This window comes from Mercenaria mercenaria, chromosome 4 (assembly GCF_021730395.1).
Source record: "Mercenaria mercenaria strain notata chromosome 4, MADL_Memer_1, whole genome shotgun sequence".
Lineage (NCBI taxonomy): Eukaryota > Metazoa > Mollusca > Bivalvia > Venerida > Veneridae > Mercenaria > Mercenaria mercenaria.
In genome coordinates this window covers 57,861,140-57,886,326 of record NC_069364.1, presented here as the reverse complement: position 1 = coordinate 57,886,326, position 25,187 = coordinate 57,861,140, and the positions used below count along the sequence as shown (strand labels likewise).

Sequence of the window (25,187 nt, the reverse complement as noted above, 5' to 3'; positions counted from 1 at the left end):
TCGATTATGCAAATTACCTTGGAGGTGAAAGCAGGACTTTGCAATTCGTAGCGAATTAACTAACGGTGTGGGTTGTGATGTTTTAATTCTCAAATAAAACAAATCAAGAGTCATCTTTTTTATCATCTGCAGCCCTTACGCTATGGTACAATCTATATATTCTTCAAAAAAAGTAGGGTTTTTGTGATAATTGATTTTGTGGCATTTTAAAACGGTCTGGAAAAAGTGACAGATTATGTATTGTCTGCTCTTAGGCGCTACGGATCAGATATAATTAAAACAAGTTCCCAAGCTTATTCAACATTTTCTCAGTTTGCTATATATATATTAATCTAAACTAAATATCTGAGAACAAAACATTTTTTTTATTCAACTTCTTTGCTTGAAATCGTAGCAGTTGTTTCTTTCATCTCTTTCAAGTGTCTTGATTTTTTTTTTCTTTTTAAGAAAGAACAGATCAAATAAATAGTAAATTAATTTTCTGATATTTTTATGTCTTTTTTAAATAAGCTGATTTTCTAAATGTTTTAATGCTCTGAAATAATTATATTGTTGCCATTTTCTGAAATGTACTTTGTGCGATATATTTTATTTAGTTAATGTAAAAATGCTATAATGTCGAAGTACATTAAGTATGAAAGTCATTTAAATAAAGTTGAAAACTTATACTTTATTCTATATGTAATCTTATTGCAGACATTTTTTTTTTGAAGAAATGTCCTTCCAGCCAAAAAATAGTTTGGTGAATTAATTTTAAAGTTTCAAATGAACTAAATGTTCGGGCATGTGTACTGGTTAAAGTTTTTTTATGTAGTAGCTCTATTAATCCCTTTGTCAATTGACACGCAAATAACAATAATGTGCATCTTCCAAATATCATAAGACCCTGAAGGCATAAATCAAACGGATAAGACAGGAAATTACCATAAGGCCCCAAAGGGGTACATCAGAGGGATAAAACAAACAGGAAATCAATCTATTAAAAAGTGATAGTCATTAGGAACTGGTCAAAATTGATTTTCATCAATATACCACATACTGATTGGTTTCCATAGTGATTTATGACTGGAATTAATGCTTTAATTTTGTGGTATGTGGAAGCAGTCAATTGTGACAGTCTAACAATTAACAAAAAAAAAAATGGATATTGAAAACTACAAGATATGACTAACATTATTCTAGACAAAGCATGCAAATTATCGTTCTCAGTTTTAAATAATTGACAAAACAGAGATCAGTATTTTTTTTAGTATTTTCGTAATTGGAAGTCATCAATTTATTGATACGTCCTGGCTTTTCGTAAAAAAGAAACTAGCATGCAGTTATTATATATATCTATTTATCTCCGCGTGTAACACAGTAGCTCTAGATGTCATATTACATTTAAAACAATTGTAACATATAAAAAACCGCTTTGTGTTATAAATGCTATTGTGATCCTGATACCCTTCGAGGGAGAAAAAAATCCCTTCTCCAGTATTTACGCATAATGTGCTATTAAGCTTTAAATTATGACACCTCTCATTAAATTTCATACGAATGAGAATTTAGGTAAGAGGTGTTGATTTGATTAAATTTGGAGTGACTGAATAACTTTTGACACCACAGTATAAGCTATCTGGCTTTCAGAACTATTTTAATGGCAGGCTACTAAATAGAACGAGAAAAGTGAAACGAATGGAGAAACCTAATTAGATGAAATAGATTTTCTGTTTTATTTACTTTAAAAAGACCTCCGATTTTTTAAATTATAATTTTCATCCAGTCCGTCACAAATATGAGACCTTGCAGCTTACACGGATCAATGATGAATATCACGTCTGAAACCTAAAAAAGAAAGGTTTCTTTCTCGGGAGTGATTTCTGGAACATCATGCTACATTATAAATTCACTGACTTATTAATATTGCCCAAAATTTTACTTTAAGCAAAGAAAAACAACCAGCACTAGTGAAACATGAAACGATTTTCAATCACAATTTAGCGTTTGCTGTCACCTCCGCTTGTTGCTACGCAACGCGATACGCTGAAGTGCCCGGATATCCGACCTGATCAATTGTCATTACGTGTCCATTATCTAAGTCGCACTGACATAAGGTCAGAGATTGTTATTACAAGCCGGCTTTGGATTGGTTGAAAAAAGTGTAGGGGAACCCGTAAGATTCAATGAGACGTAAGCTGATTGGATAAAAAGGTTATGTTTACAATTATAAAATTTGTGTCAAAATCAAGCAATATAATGTTTTCTGAGAAATTTGGAATATTTTACTAGTTTCTGGCTGAATGGTAGACTTTACAATTCAGTATTTAGAAAAGTAGGTGACAGTGGGCATTTTGCATGTAAATGCCATTCAAGAAAGGGGGTAGGTTTGTCTGAAGAAAAATTGTAAGAAATTGGATCGGATAAGCCTATATAAAATTGCTATATTTTTATGTGTCTGAAATGCTGTCTTACTGAAAGAATCACATTTTAATGGTCATTTCTCAATTTTGGGACATGTGACAGGGTAATATCTTATAATAGGTCCCTATGGGAAAAGTAATAGGAGTGTCTGACCATAACCTAGGTTAATGGCAGATGAAGAGCCCAGGTGACCATCCATTCCTGCACAGACAGGCCACCATCCGTCTGCAAGCCAGGTGCATAACTTCCTTACATAATGACCCAAGCAGGGATCGAACAACAAATGATGGGAAGTCAGAGACTTAATCATGCGGACACAAAGATCTTTGTTGTTGTTAATGTAAGTGACAGTTGTGACACTGGTTATCATAGGACAGTAGACTGATGTTTTTGTGTATCTTTTATTTTTACAAAATACTGCATTGAAATAGCATACAAATAAAACAACTGTTACTATGTACACTTGTTAAGAATAGAATTTCTGACCAGCAGTATCAATATGTACTTCCATATATAATGTCATAGAAACTAAAAAAACGATAAAATGTCCTGTTCAAATAAACAGCAAATAAACAATTACATTACATATTAAATAAACATAAATGACTGGAATTGTATACATCATATTATATTATATATCATATTAGTATATACAATTTTTCGTCATTAATGATTCCCTGAGACTTATCATAAGTAATCTATAATATCATGTATAAAGACACCGTGCAATTTACGTAAAATATAAAACATTCACATCTAAACAAAACTGTATTAAAATGTACAATGAACAAGCCACAATTCGTTCTGAAAAGTGTGATAAAATTCAACAATGTTTTCTTCTGTGTGCATAACTTAAGTCATTAAATAATTGAATAAATTCGTCATAATATTGTCTAGTATAGATATGACATGATAATAAAAGGTGAACAGACATCACGTGACAATATCTGCCAAACAGTTCAGTACATAATTTGGTGTCAGCTCTGGTGCGTCTTCTATATCGTTTATTCCGCTGACACCAGTTAAAACTAACGCCGAATCAATTCCGACTCTTTTCGCAAACCCAACGTCGGCTTTAAGACTGTCACCAATGAACACCGTCCGGCTGACATCAACGTCATGTTTTCTAAGAATACAGTCCAACATAATTCTTTTAGGCTTACCGACAACCACTGGCTTCCTGTTCGCAGTTTCAGCAATGGCATTGACCATCGTGCCGGTCAATGGCATACGGCGCCTGTCGTCTGCTTCTCCAATAAATGTTCCCTTTTCTATATTGTTTGTTGCAACAAAATGGCATTTTGGATTGCAAATGTATGTCGCAGCCTTATAGATCTTATTAAAGCTGAAATGCTCGTCAAAGCCTACGAGTACTGCTTCAATGTTGTCAGTTAATGTATATTTGAGCAGTTCGTCGACATCTGACGTCGGGTTATCACAGTCCGACCCGATTCCAACACTTTCTAAACCAACCTGGTCCAACTCCCATTTCATTCCCGCACCACCGACTAGGTAAACCTTTCCTGAAACTTTCAGAATATCTTTAAGAAATATAGCTGCCGAATATCCGTTTCCAAATATATTTTCAAGAGGCGATTCAAACCCGTGTGCACGAAACTTCCGTTGTAATGCCTCACGTGACACAATGCTATTATTAGTAACATACAAAACACGTTTGTTCAGTGCTTGTAATTTTTGTATTGCATGCTCTATTCCTGGGATCGGTGTGATATGGTCGTTCTTCCACAACACCCCATCACAGTCGAACATGAATGTATCATATCTGTCTAGGAAATGGCCAACAGAATCCTTGCATTGGACACTTGTGACGTTAGCAACAGTATTTGGAAGTGTAGCAAAACTCATCCGCATGCGTCCAGACGCCAAATGCCTTGCAATTGCTCTCGGAAACATTATTCTGTTCCAAATCAATCTTTCAAAGTCTGGAATGGATTAAAATACGTTTCATTCAGTACTTCGGCAGAAAATGCTGGAAAGAAAGTTAAGTTTGTGAAAATGGAAAGAAGGTAGCGCAAATTAATAAAACTAGAAATGTACAGTCAAACTTGGGCTAGCGACCAGCGACCGGCCTAATTCATTCCCAAGGGTCATATTTGCCTCCCTATAACGACCAAGCTGGACAGTTCCGGCATGAGAATATTTGAAATCCGCCGAATTTTTACGAATTTCGCCTTATAGCAAATATAATAATTACTGCTTGATTGAAAATGTGCAAGTTTGCACCGGCCGAATTAATACATAGAACATAAAGAAAGCAAGAACCTGTAAAAATACTTTTATCAGCATGATAATGGCTAACTGAGAAGTGACCCTTTCCCCGAATAAAGACCACTTGTGAACAAAGACCACTTTTGCTTGTTCCGAAGGGTGGTCTTTGTTCAGAGGTTTGACTGTATTTGTTTTGTTTGTTATTAAGTCACATCGGCACAATTTTCGTTCTTATGGCTTATTATGAAAGTAGACATTAGGTGTCCCTCTTTGCATTACTTCACACGCGCACAGGCACCGACCTTTATGGCTTTCACAAGCAGAGGGGTGAAGCACAAACAATTCAAAGTCAGCAAAATGATCCATTCTTCCGCAGAGGTTCCTTAAAACTTAAAGAGAACACACTGCCAGATGCATAGTATTGGATTATTAATATTAATATTGTGGAAAGCTTTCATATTTTCATATTAATGCTTTGCACTCAGCCTAAATAACATTCATCAATGGTTCCATATCCAACGCCGACGAGTGAGTGAGTGCAAAGCTCTACCAGTTCTTCAAATAGTCGAGCTATAATGCAAAATGAGTTATGGAAACTGTGCAGTGCATGTCAAATTATCACAGCGAAAAATTTAAGAGAAGTTTCAATCCATTCACAGGTACCCGGCAGCTTACATATAAAAGCTTACACTTTCACTTTCAATACTGGGAGAACCGGGGGAATATGTTAGGCACACAACTGAATAAGCATAAGCATAATGTCAAAATATTTTTGAAAAAAAAAGAAGTTTGGAACAAAATGTGGACAAGCAAAGTTCATGTGATATAGGCTAAAACAACATGTAATTATTTATTATTCTCTCTTGAAAAGACAATACTGCTTTTACATGATCGAACCTTCAATCTAACAAAAAAACGACTCATTCCCTTGATCTGCTAGTTACAAAGTGTAGTCCATATTGAGAAAAAAGTTAATACAGAAACAAATGAATGTAAAAATAGAAACAAACAACTATAGCTATATACATTTAAATTACAAGTTAAACGTGCTAAAACTTGACAGTACAGTATAGTATAGACAATTTAATTATTTTATGCTAATTATAAATTGATATTAAAAATTCATACCTGCTATAATTGTTCGTGGTTAGGGTTACATAAACTCTGATATACAATAATTACATAAATCCGGAATGTTACTAATTTTAGCCAAACCAGGCAACTGTTTAGGAAGACGTACGCATTATTCACATTTTCTGCGTAAAATGCTGCATGGCGTATCGTGTACTAACATCGGGTAGGACAGGGCATGGGCGGATCAAGAAGAAAACCCTCTGGTTTCAGAGTAGCGGCATTTGAATATTCATTAGAATTCACCGTTTGACTTTCGCATTATTCAAAATTGTCCGTGGTACCACTACATACAAGGCTTCCACAACCAACGTTCTACTCTATCTCTATTAAATCTATATAAGTCCGGGGTAAATGACAATCAAATTTCTTTCTTATATCCTCCAGAGTTCAAAATTTTGGCGTTTTCTGAATTTTCCGGTTGAGGACTCCATCCTCCACCTCCGCTCCTACAATCATATGGAAAACAAGAAAATCTGCTCTCTATATAATTTATGCTCTGCGGTTTGATCGTTAGGCCTATGTCACAATGTACAAACCTAATTATGCTCAGTGATTTGATCGTTATGTCTCAGTGTGCAGACCTCATTATGCTCTATGGTTTGGTCGTTATGTCTTAGTGCGCAAACGTCATTATACTCAGTGGTTTGATCGTTATGTTTCAGTGTGCAGACCTCATTATGCTCTATGGTTTGATCGTTATGTTTAAGTGTGCAGACCTCATTGTCCTCTATGGTTTGATCGTTATGTTTCAGTGTGCAGACCTCATTATGCTCTATGGTTTGGTCGTTATGTCTTAGTGTGCAAACCTCATTATAGTCAATGATTTGAACGGTTATGTCTTAGTGTGCAGACCTCATTATGCTCTATGGTTTGGTCGTTATGTCTAAGTGTGCAGACCTCATTATACTCTATGGTTTGATCGTTATGTCTAAGTGTGCAGACCTCATTATGCTCTATGGTTTGATCCTTATGACACAGTGTGCAGACCTCATTATACGCAATGATATGTCTCAGTGTGCAAACCTTATTACGCACTGTTGTCTGATCGTTATGTCTAAGTGTGCAGACCTCATTGTGCTTTTTGGCTTAATCGTTATGTCTCAGTGTGCAGACCTCATTATGCTCTATGGTTTGGTCGTTATGTCTAAGTGTGCAGACCTCATTATGCTCAATGGTTTGATCCTTATGTCTCATTGTGCAGACCTCATTATGCTCTATAGTTTGGTCGTTATGTCTTAGTGGTGTGCAGACCTCATTATGCTCTATAGTTTGGTCGTTATGTCTTAGTGTGCAGACCTCATTATGCTCTATGGTTTGGTCGTTATGTCTAAGTGTGCAGACCTCATTATGCTCTATGGTTTGGTCGTTATGTCTCATTGTGCAGACCTCATTATGCTCTATAGTTTGATCGTTATGTCTTAGTATGCAGACCTCATTATGCTCTATGGTTTGATCATTATGTCTCAGTGTGCAGACCTCATTATGCTCTATGGTTTGATCGTTATGTCTCAGTATGCAAACCTCATTATGCTCAGTGGTTTGATCGTTATGTCTTAGTGTGCAAACCTCATTTTGCTCTGTTGTATGATCCTTATGTCGAAGTACTAGTATATTAAACAAATCTGATATTTTCAATATGGGCACAATTGTCTTCCACAACCAAAACATGACCATTAATTGTGTTGGGTGGTACTGATATTTTCCCTATCTGACCTAAATATGGGGGTCAAGTCTATTTCTAAAAATACGTGATTTTAAACATACGAATATTAGATGGCATGTTTTGAGTAAAATGATAATTACGTTTAAAAGAAATGAAAGTAGAAGATAAACTTTCTTGTAGCAAACATTGTTTTAATGTCTCAGTTCCAACCAAGTTGAAAATTTTCCAAACTCTGTAGGCCACATAAGGCTTTAAGTGAATCTTGTAGTTTCTCCTCTACATTGGGTAAATGGAATAATAACAAAACACGATGGCAATTTGTAAAGAAAGTGGTTTTAGTAAAATAGCAATATCATTAGTACAATGTGTATAAATGTATAAATATAGAGTTCAATCTGAGTATTTTTGCGAAGAAAATGTGACACAGCTACGCATAGAACAGAGATTCAGAGACAAGCAAAATTACAACAACTGATAGCATGGCAATCAACTTCTTGTATTAATTTTCAAACTGTTTGTTCAAAATATCGCAACAAACAACAACTTGAACGAGTAGATTCAAAATTTAGACCGCACTGAAATTGCCAAAAAGAATTTTAATCTTAAGAACTATTACATATAAAACTAAAGTGCTATTCAAAATACGCGCATTAATTGTTATTTGATAAAATCTACATGTGAAAAGTAAAAGCATTTGGCTGAAAATTCTTACAAAAATTACAATGTACATGTTTCCATTAATCTGAGATTCATCAGCAATACAACTGAAATACGAGTATTCTGATACATGTATCCCAAGCCTCTGGCTGAAAAGTTCAAGTAAAACTAATAAACAGCCTAAAGCAGAATCCACCATCCAGTAAATTATAAATATATACCCATTTGTAGCAAGTACACAGTCACAGCTAATAAAAGATTTCAATGTCACAGATCGTGAAATATGAAATAATAGAATTTAAAATCCGTAATATTTATTTTTCGAAAGTCAAGTTGCATCTGATCAATTAATAAAGGTATCAAGTCAAAACACCCCTTAATCAATACGTCTCCTAGTCAACGCGCCCCCCACCCCTCCCACCACTCCCGAGTCATTTTGGTAAAAACGTATACCCCATTTGCTTTAGAATTTGGTCACCCACTCCCCCCTCCTCCCTATTTTGTTTTATTAATTATAATAATAATGTCCAAAGGTAAAAACATAATTACGTACAATGTGATGAGCAAAACTGACATGAAATGAAAATAAAAAGAATGCAGTAAAAATCATCGAAAATCCACATACCTGGAAATAATAAAAATGAAAGCGCTTTCCTTTGAAATCCGTTATATTTATTTTTCAAAAGTCAAGTTGCATGTGATAACTTGACCAGAAAACGCCTTCATTTTATACATTATACAAAATTTTGTGAATCCCTTCTAGGTGTTACGGAAACCAAACGTAATTATTTTAACTCTTATTCTTTTGTTAATACCGACATTTTGTCTCGGAGTAATCAAGAGCGTAAATGACATTTCCTTCTTCAAACGTTTGTAATCAAAGGTGTAAAAATCTAATAAGAGTAAGGCATGCCAAGCTGTCGGTATTTATACTTTTGTAATTTACAATGATTTATTTCAATCGCGTTCATTTCAGTCCACGCGTAAACATTTCTGTGTGCCCAACATTTCACTCGCGTTGTTAAATTTCAGTGAAGAAAGTTTGAAATACAAATGAACTAAAGCAGTTCGTTTGGTTCTTTCACGTGCCCAATGTAAAGCATTGATACACGGGGATGATTTTTTTGGTTGAAAATGAATTTCATCATCTTTTAATATGCACTAAATACAAAGATCTCAGACAAAAATATCTAAAGAAATATTATTTTACATGGCCTACGCTTCAAAAACTACCTAACCTTTTGTCAATAAAATCTAGAAATGTGTTAATAAATTTGTCCAAATTCTTATACCATGCAAGTAAAATCAGAAACTAAGTACATGTAAGATCTTCCGAAAAGCTATGTTCGTGTTGGAGTTGTCAGTTTGCTATAGACATTGTAAAATGTTTAATGCAATAAATTTATTGTTGTTGTTGTTGTTGTTGATTTAAGAAAAAATCTTATAACAAAAGATTTGTTAAAAAATGCATGAATACATGAAAAATAGAATATTGTGAAAAATTGCGGCTGCAATTTTGCTTCATTTCAGCTATCAACGCTAAGATTGTTGTGCACGTGTTACGCATGCATGAAAGACATATAGATTTTTAAAAAATCAATGGACGATATTTGCCAAAGAATTCATTACGTAATTCGGTTTCAGTTCTGGACTATCAATAATGTCTTCTGTTTTACTGACACCTGTCAGAACTAAGGCAGAGTCAATGCCAACAGACTTCGAAAATTTCACATCAGTTTTAAGGCGATCACCTACAAAAATTGTCCTGCTCAAATCTATGTCATGATGTTTACTTAATATACAGTCAAACATTATTCTGTTTGGTTTTCCGACAACTACAGGCTTTCTACCAGCAACATCTGCAATGGCGTTCACCACCATGCCGGCTAACGGCATTCGACGTTTAGAGGGTTCATTTCCGATAAATATCCCCTTTTCTACATTGTTGGTCGCTATGAAGTGACATCTTGGATCGCAGATGTAAGAAGATGCTTTATAAATTTTATTGTAACTCATGTATTCATCATGTCCTACAAGAACAGCATCAATGTTGTCTTCAAAGGAATATTTGAGTAATTCTTGTTCGTCACATGTTGGTACGTCGGGATCCAACCCAAAACCCACACTATCAACATCAAGTTGGTCCAATTCCCACTTTAACCCAGATCCACCGACAAGATAAACCTTTCCATTTACTCTGAGAATGTCTTTAAGAAACACCGCTGCTATATGTGCGTTCCCAAATATATTTTCCAATGGTGAATCAAATCCGAAACTCCGAAATTTCTGTTGCAACATTACACGCGACGCAATACTATTGTTAGTAACGAACAAAACGCGCTTGTTCAAACTCTGAAGTTTCTCGATGGCCTTTGAAATACCGTGAACGGGGGTGATATGATCGCTTCTCCAAAGAACACCATCACAGTCGAGCATAAATGTGTCATATCTATCTAGAAATTTGTTAACAGAATCGATGCATCCAACATTGCGGGCTTCAGCTGGCTGTGCTAGGGAAGTAAAACACCTTCGTAACGTCGTGAACGATATTCTCGTGGATACTGATTTAGAAAACATACCCAATCTTCTCCAACCTATAATTTATTAAACAACAAAATACAGTACTTAGTCATCAACACACATATTGTGTACATCTTAATAAAATTATAAGAAAACCAACATATATATGGTGCATTTGCGACCAGCATGGATCCGCGCAGTCTGGTCAGGATCCATGCTGTTCGCTAACAGTTTCTCTAATTGCAATAGGCTTTGAAAACGAAGAGCATGGATCCTGACCAGACTGTGCGGATGCGCAGGCTGGTCTGGATCCATGCTGGTCACAAACGCACTATGTTGGTTTTCTCATGGCGCGGCTTACATAATAAGCGACGGTATAATCATGAGATAATTAATTGGCACTGACTTCCCGATCAGAAAACAACCGTTGACCAAATTTCAATTTTACAGAAAGATCATTTTTGACCTAAAACCTAGAGGTGCATAGTTTTATGTTTTCTTTAACAGACTAGCTACATTTTACCATATTTAAGGACGTATGAAAAAATTTAACAATCCACTGTCGGTCAACATCGTTATAGCGATAATATTTGTTATGCACACATACTCCCTTGAGATAAAATTTGTATTCCGTAATCTAGACAAACTAGAAAAATTCAGTGGTTTTGAACTTCGTCAAATTGTTTCAAAGAATCACATTTCAAATCCGTACGTCACTCCCAGATCTTTTCTCTATTATCAATATCCTTATCAGTTTCAATAGCATAGATTATTTTATAGCTCTGTGCAATAAACCATTAAAATAAAGTTTAAAAGATGAATCATTTTAAAATGTGATCCCAGCAGACCCGATTTTAGCCAATTAAACGGAGTTTTGCATGTGCGAAAGTCCGAACATATAGTTACAGCTGGGTGCTGAATACTAAACAGAAACAATTACTTAAAAATATAATTTCATTTGTGATGAATGTTGCAAGTCTATACAGTATCCCGTTTCAAATAATCATGATAATCAGAGTAGACTGGTCTTTGACTTCTACGCAATTACATTAGAATTAAAATCATTAAAAACACATTTTATTATCAGTCTAGAGTCTAACATTTGAACTAAATTTTGATAAGAAGCACACTTCTTTATCAAGCTGTGCTCGAAAGGAAAAAAAAAACAGGGAGAATATCGTCAAACACTTGTCTAATTTCAAGGAGCATTAACATACTTCTACATTTAAGCTACTCGCTCAGTTTGGGTGAAAATTTTCAACATGTTCATTTCCACCATGTTTGGCATAGAATGTATATATGACACTGAAAAATGATAAAACGGGTTAAAAAAGTTATATACTGGTAAAATGCAAGAAGAATGTAAATTTTCTGCATTATTTCAAAACCGTTGCAATGGTTTACTACCCTCTGCACATTAAATTAGTTTTGGTTATTTACAAAAATATCTGGCAAAAATCGTATGTCAATAAGTTTGTACCACTGGTAACTTTCAGAGTGCTCACAGTTTTTGTGTATTTTTGAAAGAAGTTATTTTTCTCTTAAAATATGAGGGTTTAATAGTCCCTTTGGCGGGTTATTTTTTAATTCTTAAATAAAAAACTAAATAGATCGAAAATATTACTGAAAATAATGGGTCATTCTGTTTCTTAAATAAATTTGACAGGATATGAACCTAGGATAAATAGAAAAATGTTAAATGTGAACGATCACCTTTAATCGATTTGTCAACGACCTTGAACTTGGATGCAGTTAAACAGCATATAAGCCTTCAGTTCAAAGAAAAGAATTTGTAGATTAGTATTATAATTTAGTAGTCTAAATCAGCTGAAGAATACACAATCACTCAGAACCAATTTTATGAGAGAAAAAAAACGCGAAAACAGTGGGGAAAAATATAGATAGAGATCTAGATCTATTTAGATCTTTTCTTAAAAAGCATGAACAGATGTAGATCTAATAAAAGTTAAGAAAACTATTATTTACCTGCCTTCACGTTTAATAACAATAAATATTTAACAGTTTAAATCAACTTTAAATACATTTTATCCCAATGACATTCAATGTCGTCTCCACACGTGGTTTTCTAAAAATACACCGATATTTTTGTATCTCGAAGCTAAATTTAGCCATTAATAACAACCGTGAAACAGCTACGGAGATTTTCCATCTCTGCCGTCCGTGTTTCGTTAGTTTTTTATGTGAAAATATTAAGCTACTAATCGGAGCTTAGACAGAACAAACCAGTAAAAGGAAACTCCTCGTTAGGACGACAACTACATCGTAAGTCACTCATGCTATATAGCTATGAGATTCCATCAAATATGGGCCACCTACTGTACTGGTCCACGAACATTAGTGACTGCAAAGCAACAGTCTCTCTACTTAGTTTTAGGATTAGCGCCGTTTTTCGACAGTATTTCAGTTATCTAACGGTGGACATTTAATCTAACCAGTTCCTGGATTTTGTACCAGTACTAACCTATTCTCCGCAAGTAACTTCTCTGCCTACTTTCCCACATGTATCAGAAGTGGAAGACGGATGATTTCAGACCCAATGTCTTTTAGTCGTAACGGAGGATATACACCTTGTCACGACCCTTGCTAGCCGGAGATCTGCGCTGTCCCTAATGAGTTAAGTGGGCAGAGTAATGGCGATTGGACTTGAAGGCGGTGCCCCACTGTGTTCCTTTGTTTTGTCCTTGCGTGTTTGCTTTGTGTGTGTGCGTGCTGGAACAACTGATACGCGTATTAGACCTTCCTGGTGCGTGGGTGTGTTGATCGTGTGCGCGTCCGCTTGCTGGGTTTGCGTTTGGGCCCGAGGCGGCGTTTTTAGAACGTGTCTTTCCCTGTTGGATCTATATTCTTTCTAGTTTTTTTTACTATTTACTTCTAAAATAGAGTAGTCCTATGAAGTTTTATTTCTGTTAGCCTAACATTTCTCCGCTCGTTGAATGGAAAGCATAGGTAGAGCTAAACAGTTTCCAGTGTGACCATTTCATCTATTTACTACTGTCGGCCATCCTATGAAGTTTTTGATCTATATGCCGAACAGCTCTATCGTTGATCAAAATATTTTCCTGCTAAAAGCAAATGTGACCTTGACCTATGACCCAGAAGTCTCTAGGATCATCTCTGTCTAAGAGCAGTCACAGTTTTATGGGGACACAATTCTTACAAATTTATGTACATACATTACCCGTAGCCTTAGAAAATCCATATTTGATAAAAAAATTCTTAGTTTTAAATTCAATGTGAACACATATTAGAAATAACTATTGCTTCTCAAAAGCTCATTAGTCAAAATTTAACAAGAGCTCGTAGAACACGAAATGCCCCCCTTGATGCATTCAGTAATTGCACAAGGAACAGAAATTATTTGGTCACTGTACAGTTCTACTATTCTGGGTCAATGTGACCTTGACCTTTGACCTACTGACCTCAAAATCAATAGGCGTCATCTGCTGGTCATGATCAACCTCCCTATCAACTTTCATGATCCTAGGCTCGAGCGTTCTTGAGTTATCATCCGGACACCGTTAAACTGTTCGAGGTCACTGTGACCTTGACCTTTGACCGACTGACCTCAGAATCAATAGGGGTCATCTGCTGGTCATGACCAACCTCCCTATCATCTTTCATGATCATAGGCTCAAACGTTCTTGAGTTATCATCCTGAAACCAACTGGTCTACATACCGACAGACCGACAGATCTGCAAAACAATATACCCCTCCTTATTCGAAGGGGGCATAATAAACTAATGTTTGTGACAAAACCTAATTTCATTATCTAGAAAGGAGAAGGGTGTGTGTGTGGGTGGGGGTTGAGAGTGGCGATAAAGTATACAAATCAGTAAGAATTTTGTCTCTTTAAGTTAAATGCCTGTAGGCACTAATTATTCTCAAGTTACTGATTTGAAGCATATTTTCAGCAATTATCTTGAGCAACCATAACAAATGGCCACATCACTGGCAGTGTTGCCAGTAAGTATGCTAGCCAGCAAGTATGATAACTATATGGTAAAAAGGTCTCCATTTAATTAAGTAACTGGAAACCATTTGCTCTACCTGGCAACTAACTGATATGTGCAAAGCCATCACAGGATGGGAAGGGCAAGGGCATACATAAGTGAACGCAACTGGAAGGATCAGAGATAAAGAGAAAGTGCATCAAAACTTTAACCAAAGTGCAGACGCGAAAGGACGCCAACGCCAGTTCCAGTAGGACAGCTCTCCATACTTCGTATAGTCAAGCTAAAAATCCTTTCATGGATGACAGAGTTATTGATCATACAGGGAGAAAAACCTATCGACCTTTGACCTCCAAGTATGACCTTTGAGTTAGCTGTCTGGCTGTTGTGCATGACACATCGTCTTATCATGGGGTACATTTATTTGTGCCAAGTAATATTAAAATCCCTTCAAGGATTGTCGAGTTACAGACCAGACAGGAAAAAAGCCAGTGTGACTTTGACCTTTGAGCTAATTATCTGGGTTTTGCGCTTGACAGGTTGTCTCATCAAGGGAGTTATTTGTGCCAACTGATATTTTAATCCTGTTTTGCATGACAAAGTTGCAGTGTATAGGAAAAAAAAACCTATTGACATTTGATCTCCAAATATGACCTTGAACTTTAAGCTAGGGTTCTGGGTGTTGCGCACCTCGTCTCATCATAGGGAACATTTATGCCAAGTAATGTTGTAACCTCTTGATGGATGACAAGAGTTCTGGACCGGACACGAAACAGACTCTGTTCATGCCATGTTAACATTCAACTGCAAAGTGTGACCTTGACCTTTAAGCTAGGGGTCTAAAAGTTGTACAAGACACATCGTCTTAATATGGGGTACATTTGTGCCATGTACTATTAAAATCCCTTCATGGATGGCAGTTATGGATCAGACAGGAAAAACACCCTGTTGATCTTTGACCGCTAATTGTGACCTTGGCCTTTGAGCTAGGGGTCTGGGTTTTGCGCATGACAGGTCGTCTCATCTTGGGGGATATATGTGCCCAGTAATATTAAAATCCCTTGATGAATAAGAGTTATGGACCGGACACGAAATTGTGGACGGACGGACGGACGGAATGACGGGTGGACTGAAAAGCGCAATCCTATAGCCCCCGAAACTGGTTTTCAACCAATAGGGGACAATAAGGACCTTTAGACTGACAACAAGAACATTTCTAGCAGAGAATCTATTTTAAGTAAAAAGCAACAAGAAAACAAGTAACAAAATTTGACAACAGCTCTAGAATACTATATGCTATTGCAATAAGACAAAATTTAGATAACAGTATACAATATACATATCACAAAAAAAAAACAACAGTAATTCACTCCTAATATTCATATAAACGTATATATATTTACTGGTCACTTTGAAAACAGTTATATGAATACATATAGGTTATTATATTTAAACATGATGTTAAATATATGAAATAAGAGTAAAAGAATACACATTTTTTCATTGTTATCAAAAAATATACAAATGTAATGTAAGTACTTCCTGTTGCTGTAGTTTTTAAACAAGAGAGTCATGATGGACATAAGCACTAAGTGTGTGAAGTTTCAATCCATTCCCATTAGAGGGTACTGAGATACAAGCTTATATACAAAAACTTAGCAATAAATTTTCAAAAAGTTAAAAAAGGGGCTTAATTTTGTAAATAAGCAAAACAGAGTTATGGAACCTGTGCAGTGTTGACCAGTATATCACAGAGAAAAAGTGGACAAAGTTTCAATCTATTCCCACAAGTGGTTACCGAGATATCAGCTTACATTCAAAATTTTAACTGACGCACGGGCGAGTACAATAGCTCAGTACAGCTAAAAAGGAGTGTCACAGAGTTATGATTATGAATATTATTTTTGATGAATTTGATATTATGCATTATTAATATTTGATAAATTTTTATTAGTAGTTGTTGGGTCAAATCATGAATGCACAGCAGCAGCATCTTAATTATGGTCTGGACAGAATTCAATGTAGATATTAGGCAAGGTGTGAGCTAATTAATTTTACATAGCTTGTCTTTGATATAACATAATGTCCATGCTGGTTTTGTCTAGAAAGCAGCATGATCTACATACTGCAATTTGGTATGGTATTACTTGTTAAAAGTCACACATAGGTGAAAGTGCGTTTGATCTTTAAGTTTGGTGGGAAAAGATGGAATCATCATTAGTATCCCAATTAATGAATATTTATAAGTTATCTATTCTTTTACAAAGGCATTGATTGGTTAAGAAAGGGTCAGCCCTGTGAAATATGATATCTGTAGGTGTGGCTATGTTCAGAAGCTGCTCAAGTTTGTAAATTGTTGTGGTCAGAAGATTTTAAGACTAAGAACTGTTTAGGTCAGAATACATTTTAGGTTTAGAACTGTTTAAGTCAAAATTTGGAGTTAGATCGGAAATTAAGAAATAATGCAGAAAATATTATTAATGAGATAATGAAGTGAAAGATTTAAATAAGGTTTTGGAAATATATTTTGTTATTAATTATGATGGACATGAACATTACATATATATCTTAGAACCATAGAAATAAAAGGAACATAGTAAAATGGAATTGTTGGTTGACTTATTAATTATCATAATAAAATCAGGAGTTAATTCCCCGAACTTTACAAATGGTGCGAGAATCTAAGTGGTAGTGATTCCGAGGAATAGAGTCAAAAACATGGGTAAAAACTGGAATTATGTTTGATAAAGTTCTGTTTGGATTACTGTTTACATTCACGTTGTTAAGATTACAATGCCAAGGGCACCGAAAATGGAGGGCTATGCGCCAAAATACGAAACATCAGAAAGTGCACAGTTTTATATCCAAAAATTTGAAGGACTTTCAAATATCATCCAATGGACAGAAGAACAGAAATGCATACAATTATACATAGCATTACCTAAAGAAGCAGAATCATGGTTCATGAATTTGAAGCCAGAGGTGAAGAACAATTTTGAACAATTGAAACAGGCATTTGTGACTCGGTTTGGTAATATAGAAAATAGAGCAAATCTCTTTAAGAAATATGTGAACGCCGAACAGGGACTTGATAGTGTTCAAAATTACGTGGAATCGATTACGAGTTTGGGACGTGATTTGGACAAAAGTGATGAGGACATTATGGACAAAATTATACATGGATTAAATAATGACATAAGAAGTCATGTTATGATGAAAGAGCCACAGTCAATAGAAGTACTTGTAAAGTATGCAAAAATGGCAGAGAGTGTAGAAGGAAATAGCCAAAACAAACGGACTTACAGGAATAATAATGTGACGATAAACGAAAGTGAGGCAAGAAGACCATTTCGAGGACGTGAGATGACAGATAGACGATACAGGAGATGGGACAAGAGTGACAACAGACAGCAGTGTAAACATTGTGGTAGGTCTAATCATAAACCTTCTGAATGCTTCTTTAAGTTTGCCACATGCCCAAAATGTAATTGTACAGGACATACAGCTAGGATGCACTTTAGATATAAAAAATTGGGACTCGCGCCTGTCTCACATAAATTGGGGGATGGACAGAACAAAAACAAAAATATGGGTGATCAAGTTATTGGTAAAGCATATCAGTTAGGAGATGAAAAGAATTTGATTGATGTCAGACTTGGGAAATTTTCAGTTGCTGCTACGGTAGACAGTGGGGCATCTTTGTCATGTATAACTTATGATATGTACAAAAGAAGTGGTTTGAGCAATGATTACAAAATTGAGAATTCAGAAATAAGACATGCCCAGACTGTTGATGGTACCAATATGAAAATAATAGGAAAAGTTGTAATTCCCATGACTATAAGTAGGCTTACCCTCACCCAGACATTTTACATATTCAAGAAATTGAACATGTCTGTTATTTTAGGTCGGGACTTCTTGAAGGACCAAAAAGCATGGGTAGACTTTGGAAATGATGTTATTGAAATTCAAGGGGGTATGGTCACTGCACAAATGTTTTCGTCTCCTCGTAAGTCAAGGTTAGCTCGACTGGTAAACAGAATAAGCATTCCACCTCAGTCTGTTACAGTTACTAAGGTCAAGGTAAAAGGGCAAAATAATAAAGGCTTGGCCATGATTGACCCAATTAGAACTTTGCCTAGTAAGACTCAGGTTATAGGTGGTAGGGTGATTGGAAAGGTAGAAAATGGCACTTCTTTTATGCAAATTATGAATGCCAATGATGAGTGGTTGCATATAAATAAGAATGAGCCGGTGGCGAGAGTTGACAGAATAGATACAAGTTGCATAGTTCAAGAGGTTGATGAGAGTTCAGTAAGCTATGACAACAAAGAATGTAATAAATCTGAGGAGGAGTATATTGAAATTGCTAAGTCTATTGGTATTGACCTGTCAAATGCAAATTTAACTGATGAGCAAAAGACCAAGTTAATGGTATTTCTGGGCAAGAATAGAGATGTATTTGCTGTTGATACTTCTGAGTAGGCCATACGCATTATTATCCTCACAAAATAGAAACTGGTGATGCTGCACCAGTCCGTAGACGTCCGTACAGTGTAACACCTGATCAAAGACGTGAAATTGAGCGTCAAACGGAAGATCTTGAAAAACATGGGATAATAAGTCCGTCAAGTACCTTATGGCAAAGTCCAGTAGTATTAGTTGCTAAGAAGCAGACAGGTGAATACAGGTTTGCGGTGGATTTTAGAGGCGTTAACAAGGTAACGAAACCAGTTAGCTTCCCTATTATTCATTTTCAGGATGTTGTGGATTCGTTAGGTCAGTCAAAATCAAGTATTTATTCTGTGCTTGATATGGCCCAAGGTTTTTTTCAAATTTCATTAGATCCTGCAACAAAAGATAGGACAGGTTTTGTCACACATCAGGGGGTATGGGAGTTCAATCGGTTAGCCTTTGGACTCATGAATTCATGTTCTGCCTTTAGCATGGTCAAGAATGAGGTATTACGATGCATAAATTACAAATACGCCCTAGTATATATAGATGACTGCTTACTGTTCTCAAGCAATTTCGAAGAGCATTTGAATCATTTGTCCGAGGTGTTCAACAGATTTCGCAAGGCAAATTTGAAGTTGAAACCAAGTAAGTGTACTTTCACAGCTAAGGAAGTAAAATTCTTGGGGCATATATTCAATGAAGATGGGTTAAGTGTAGATCCTGAGAAAGTTTCTGCAGTCATGGACTATCCTACGCCTAAAACTCAAACCCAGGTTCGATCCTTTCTCGGTTTGTCCAATTACTATCGCCGCTTCATAAAGGAATATGCTAAGATTGCTAGACCTTTGAATGATTTGTTACGCAAAGATTCAGTGTTCAAGTGGATCGAATCATGTCAAGAAGCATTTCATACCTTAAAACAGAGATTAACTGTAGCGCCAATCTTGGCATTCCCTGATTTCAGTAAGGACTTCATATTATACACTGATGCAAGTCAACAGTCAATTTCCTTTATATTAGGCCAGAAAGATGACAAAGGTAGAGAGAGAGTAGTGTCTTACGGTGGTAGATCTCTAAAGCCAGCAGAGAGAAATTGGGGCATTAGTGATTTGGAAGGTTTGGCTTTGGTTGAAGGTATTGGGCAGTATCATACATACTTGGCAAATAGAAAATTCACGGTCATTACTGATCATATAGCTTTGAGATCATTAAGGGATAACAGAACAAGTGGTAGATTAGGTAGATGGGGTGTGTTTTTGCAGGGCTACCAGTATGAAGTTGTGTATAAGGCAGGTAAATTGCATTCTAATGCAGATTCACTCTCTAGAACGGAATATAAGAGTGACTTATCAGTCTCTTCCAATGAAAATGATACGGATGATTTACCTATTGATCCTCAAGTGTGTTCTCTAAACCTTAGGTCAGAAACACCTGTTGTGATGGAATACACGTTTGAATATGCAGAGTGTGATAAGCCAGTTGTGAATTCTTTGTCAGCTAGGAGTGAGAATGATACATTGTCTGAAATGATATGTGCGATAGATGCCTATGATAAGTTAGACCCTGCCAAACATATGTTAGAGATTAATGATTTGACACTTGAGAAATTGAGAGAAGCACAGCTGTCAGAAAAGGACTTTGCTCCTATGTTTGAATATAAAGAAAAGGGTAAGGTACCTGAAGATAGGAATGAAGCAAATAGACTAGTGGCTGAGGCGCAGTTCTATGAGCTTGATGAGGGTATCTTATATCACTTGTACCGCCCTAGGTCAAAAGGTCACAAATGGACTGACGTTAAGAAACAAGTAGCAGTACCGCATAAATTTAGGGATGCAGTCCTTAAGTCGTATCATGACGCTTTAAGTGGAGGTCATTATGCTACTGAGAAAACATATGAGGCAATAAAACTGAAATTCTTTTGGCCATCCATGTATAAAGACATTAAGATATACTGTCAGTCATGTGAATCATGTCAGGAAACAAAGCGTTATGTCCAATACAAGAAAGCTTTGCTGAAACCTTTGCCAATAGGTGACATTTTGTCAAGAATTCATATTGACATCCTAGGCCCACTTGTAAAGACTAATGAAGGGTACCGCTATGCACTATTGGTGGTTGATTCATTTTCAAAATGGTGTGAAGCTATACCATTGATCACTATGGAGGCAAGAGAGGTAGCCTGGAAATTATATGATGAAATCATTTGCAGGTATGGCTGTCCTTTATCTATTTTGACAGATCGAGGGGCCAATTTCATGTCAAACTTGATGAAAGAGCTTTGCAATATATTCAAAATCCATAAGATTAACACTAGCAGCTATCACCCTGCAACAAATTCATCAGCTGAACGTATGAACAGTGTTATTCTCCAAAAACTGAGAATCATTTGTAACAAAAAGCAAACAAACTGGGCCCAACTGTTACCTAGTATTACGTTCAGTTACCGTGTAAGCCCGAATGTCTCAACAGGTTACTCCCCATATTATATCATGTTTGGGCGTGAATGTACCTTGCCTCCTGACACTGCTTTGATTCCCACAGTTACTGCAGGAACCAGTCACGAAGCACATTTAAGGCGTATCATTGAAAATCAGACTGTATGTAGGGAATTGGTCAAAGAAAACATTGCCAAGGCTCAAAAGAATTACAAGAAAAGCTTTGACAAAAAATGCAAAACCTCAGAATTATCAAGTACGTGATAATGTATGGTTATATAACCCTAGAACAGAGCCGGGTTTGTCCCCAAAGTTGACTAAAAGGTGGGTAGGACCATTTTACATTTCAGAAATGCTAGGTCAAGTAAATTACAGGTTAAGAGATTTAAAGTCTCATAAGGCTGTTAAAAATGTGGTTCATGCGAACAGACTGAAACCATACTGTGATCCTAGTTTAAGACCTACAAATATTCCCACAGAACTGCAAGGTATGCAAGTGATAGAGTTTGAGTTTGAAGGAGAAAATGGTGATCTGAGACAGGGAGAGAATGAGAGTCAGGATACTGTGAAAGTTGTAGATCAAAATAGTGATGTTGAAGACTTGGAGTTTGAGAAAGTGTTGCAAGCTGCAAATTATAAGGGTCGTGTCGTATACAAAGTGAGATACAGGGATGAACAGAATAAAGGTAGAAGCTTATGGGTATTTGGGGATGATTTGCCAGAAGATGTGAGAAACGATTTTCATATAAAATACACGTTTTCTGGAAAAATCCGTAAACGACCTCAGTTGTAATACACACAAAAAAATAATAATGTGGTCATTAGCAACACACTTTAGAATAAAACAAAGATGTTAGCCTTCCACTGCTATAACCTGAAGAGAAGTGTTAAATGATTAAGTTGGAATCTATTTATTGATGTGTAACTACTATTTAAATATCATTCAAAATTAAATCTAGACGCTTTTTAGAAACTTTCATGGGGATGGGAAAGTACTTGCATATACAATTTATATATATTCAACCTTGTTATTTTCAACTTGACGATCTGTGTTATTAAAGCATTAAGTGGCACCCAAGTAATAATTATAACTACTTAATTAAATGAAGTCGACAAAACTAAGGACATGACATGAAAATGCTCATGTTAGTAACAGAACATGATAGATAAATGCTACATAGCAACAGCAATATGAAATTATCTAAGTTCTAGGAATCTATAGTAATATTCTTGGGTTGGACAGGCACAAACACAACTGAAAATAGGAATACATCATTATAAAATTTTGTCAACAAACAGTGTCATGATATTAAGTGGCATACTTAAGGTTGCAATCAGAAATTATGATTGACCTGCAAAAAAAAAAAAAAAAAAAAAAAAAGAGACAGAGACATACGGTACATGTATAGAGAACAATAAAGTGTTATAATATTGTAGTATCTCTTATTGTAATAATCTATACGAAGACTTTTTTTTATGAAGATGATTTTTGAGATACTTACATGGTTATGATTATGTTATGATATTTGCCTTGTTTTCTTGCTTTATTTTATTGTTCATGTTCATCAATTTTGAATCATGTCTTCTTCATTGATAGTATGTTTCATTATATTATGTATGATGTGAAATTTGAAAAGCCAGCTTTAAGTTTCAGATGCACACCTTACCTATTGAAACTTTCATTTGCTGAAAATTTGATTATCTAATGTTCATTTCCTTACTATGTACATACTTTGCTATTATTATATGTTTTAATTGCTACCTGTTGATATTTCTGGACATTACAAATCTTACTTTAATGATATTGATTTGCGGAGCAAATTTTTGAAGGAGTGAGGATATGTCACAGAGTTATGATTATGAATATTATTTTTGATGTATTTGATATTATGCATTATTAATATTTGATAAATTTTTATTAGTAGTTGTTGGGTCAAATCATGAATGCACAGCAGCAGCATCTTAATTATGGTCTGGACAGAATTCAGTATAGATATTAGGCAAGGTGTGAGCTAATTAATTTTACATAGCTTGTCTTTGATATAACATAATGTCCATGCTGGTTTTGTCTAGAAAGCAGCATGATCTACATACTACAATTTGGTATGGTATTACTTGTTAAAAGTCACACATAGGTGAAAGTGCGTTTGATCTTTAAGTTTGGTGGGAAAAGATGGAATCATCATTAGTATCCCAGTTAATGAATATTTATAAGTTATCTATTCTTTTACAAAGGCATTGATTGGAAAGAAAGGGTCAGCCCTGTGAAATATGATATCTGTAGGTGTGGCTATGTTCAGAAGCTGCTCAAGTTTGTAAATTGTTGTGGTCAGAAGATTTTAAGACTAAGAACTGTTTAGGTCAGAATACATTTTAGGTTTAGAAATGTTTAGGTCAAAATTTGGAGTTAGATCGGAAATTAAGAAATTATGCAGAAAATATTATTAATGAGATAATGAAGTGAAAGATTTAAATAAGGTTTTGGAAATATATTTTGTTATTAATTATGATGGACATGAACATTGCATATATATCTTAGAACCATAGAAATAAAAGGAACATAGTAAAATGGAATTGTTGGTTGACTTATTAATTATCATAATAAAATCAGGAGTTAATTCCCCTAACGTTACAGGAGCATAATTTTGATAAAATAAGCTAGAGTTATGTTACTTGTCCTGGGAAGTCATCTAATGATGCTGAAGACATGTGTGGAGTTTGAAAGCATTTGGCTCAGTATTTGTTGAGAAACCAACAAACATGCAAAACTTTTGTGATGTGGATGGAACAAAAAGGTGATCAGAAAAACCTCTATTTGCAATCTTTCAAATAGTCCAGCTAAAAATAGAATCTGGATGGTTTTAAAAAGTAATTGTTATCATATGGTTACATAACTATTATGTAATTTTGATTACAATTTATAGAAAAAGAAGTACTTGGATGTCCACAAGTAATGTGGCACCTCTGACAGACATCATGTGATCACAGTTACTCATCCGGAGCTCAGGTGAGATAAAAAATGCTTGAAAGTCATTGATGTAGTTGTATATAACAATGCAAAATATGAAATATTTATACATCTTCAAATAAAGGCACACAATATATATAAACTTCCTATAAAACCTTAATGGAAATTACATACACTAAACTAAGAAACAAGCAGGCTGGGTAATGCTAAACTCCACTTCATTCCTGTTGGAATCAACCACTATTTTTTACAAGAGCTGTCTAACAACAGCACACTTGACTACTTGAAGAAAATCTTCAAAGTTGAAATGGGGCATAACACTGCCAAAAGGCAAACCAGAGATCTGAAACTTGCCATATGCAGCCGTCTCATGATGCAGAAAACATGTGTGGAGAATCTGAAAACATTTGGTCAAGTAAACTCTTAAGGAACATGCATACATGAAAACTTGCAAAAAATATCTACGGTATGTTGAAAAAGGGCAAAATTTTAACTAAATAAAATTTAGAGTAAGGTAACTTGCCTTGTGAGGTCATCTTGTAACTGGTTTTTGAAAAACTTCCTATATACAGACATGTGTTAATTTTGAAAGTATTTCACCTAGTTTTTGAAAAACCTACTTAAATGCAAAATTCTGTGACAAGAATGCAAAGATGCCAATGCCAACTGAACGGCGACAACAGAAGTTCTGCTTTATTAGAAAAATTTCAAAAAGTCTATCTGAAAGCAATATGCGTAATGTACTTAT

At 35.4% G+C, this 25,187-nt stretch overlaps 2 protein-coding genes across 2 annotated transcripts; both read right to left on the bottom strand.

The window, feature by feature from the left end:
• Positions 1–2,773: 2,773 nt before the first annotated feature.
• On the bottom strand, positions 2,774–5,842 carry LOC123553412 (uncharacterized). Its single transcript, XM_045343130.2, has 2 exons — positions 5,761–5,842; positions 2,774–4,346 (listed from the first exon to the last, which is right to left on the bottom strand). The coding sequence occupies exon 2, from the start codon at positions 4,315–4,317 to the stop codon at positions 3,337–3,339; it is 981 nt and encodes a 326-aa protein (XP_045199065.2). The 5' UTR covers positions 4,318–4,346; positions 5,761–5,842; the 3' UTR covers positions 2,774–3,336.
• Positions 5,843–7,742: 1,900 nt separating this feature from the next.
• Positions 7,743–12,698, bottom strand: LOC123551838 (uncharacterized). The gene is made up of 2 exons (XM_045341051.2): positions 12,593–12,698; positions 7,743–10,680 (listed from the first exon to the last, which is right to left on the bottom strand). Exon 2 carries the CDS (start codon positions 10,661–10,663, stop codon positions 9,683–9,685), a length of 981 nt encoding a protein of 326 aa, XP_045196986.1. The 5' UTR covers positions 10,664–10,680; positions 12,593–12,698; the 3' UTR covers positions 7,743–9,682.
• Positions 12,699–25,187: the final 12,489 nt, after the last annotated feature.

Excerpts from the sequence above, each read along its gene's own strand:
- LOC123551838 (XM_045341051.2), bottom strand. The coding sequence starts at position 10,663 with ATGTTTTCTAAATCAGTATCCACGAGAATATCGTTCACGACGTTACGA.
- LOC123553412 (XM_045343130.2), bottom strand. The coding sequence starts at position 4,317 with ATGTTTCCGAGAGCAATTGCAAGGCATTTGGCGTCTGGACGCATGCGG.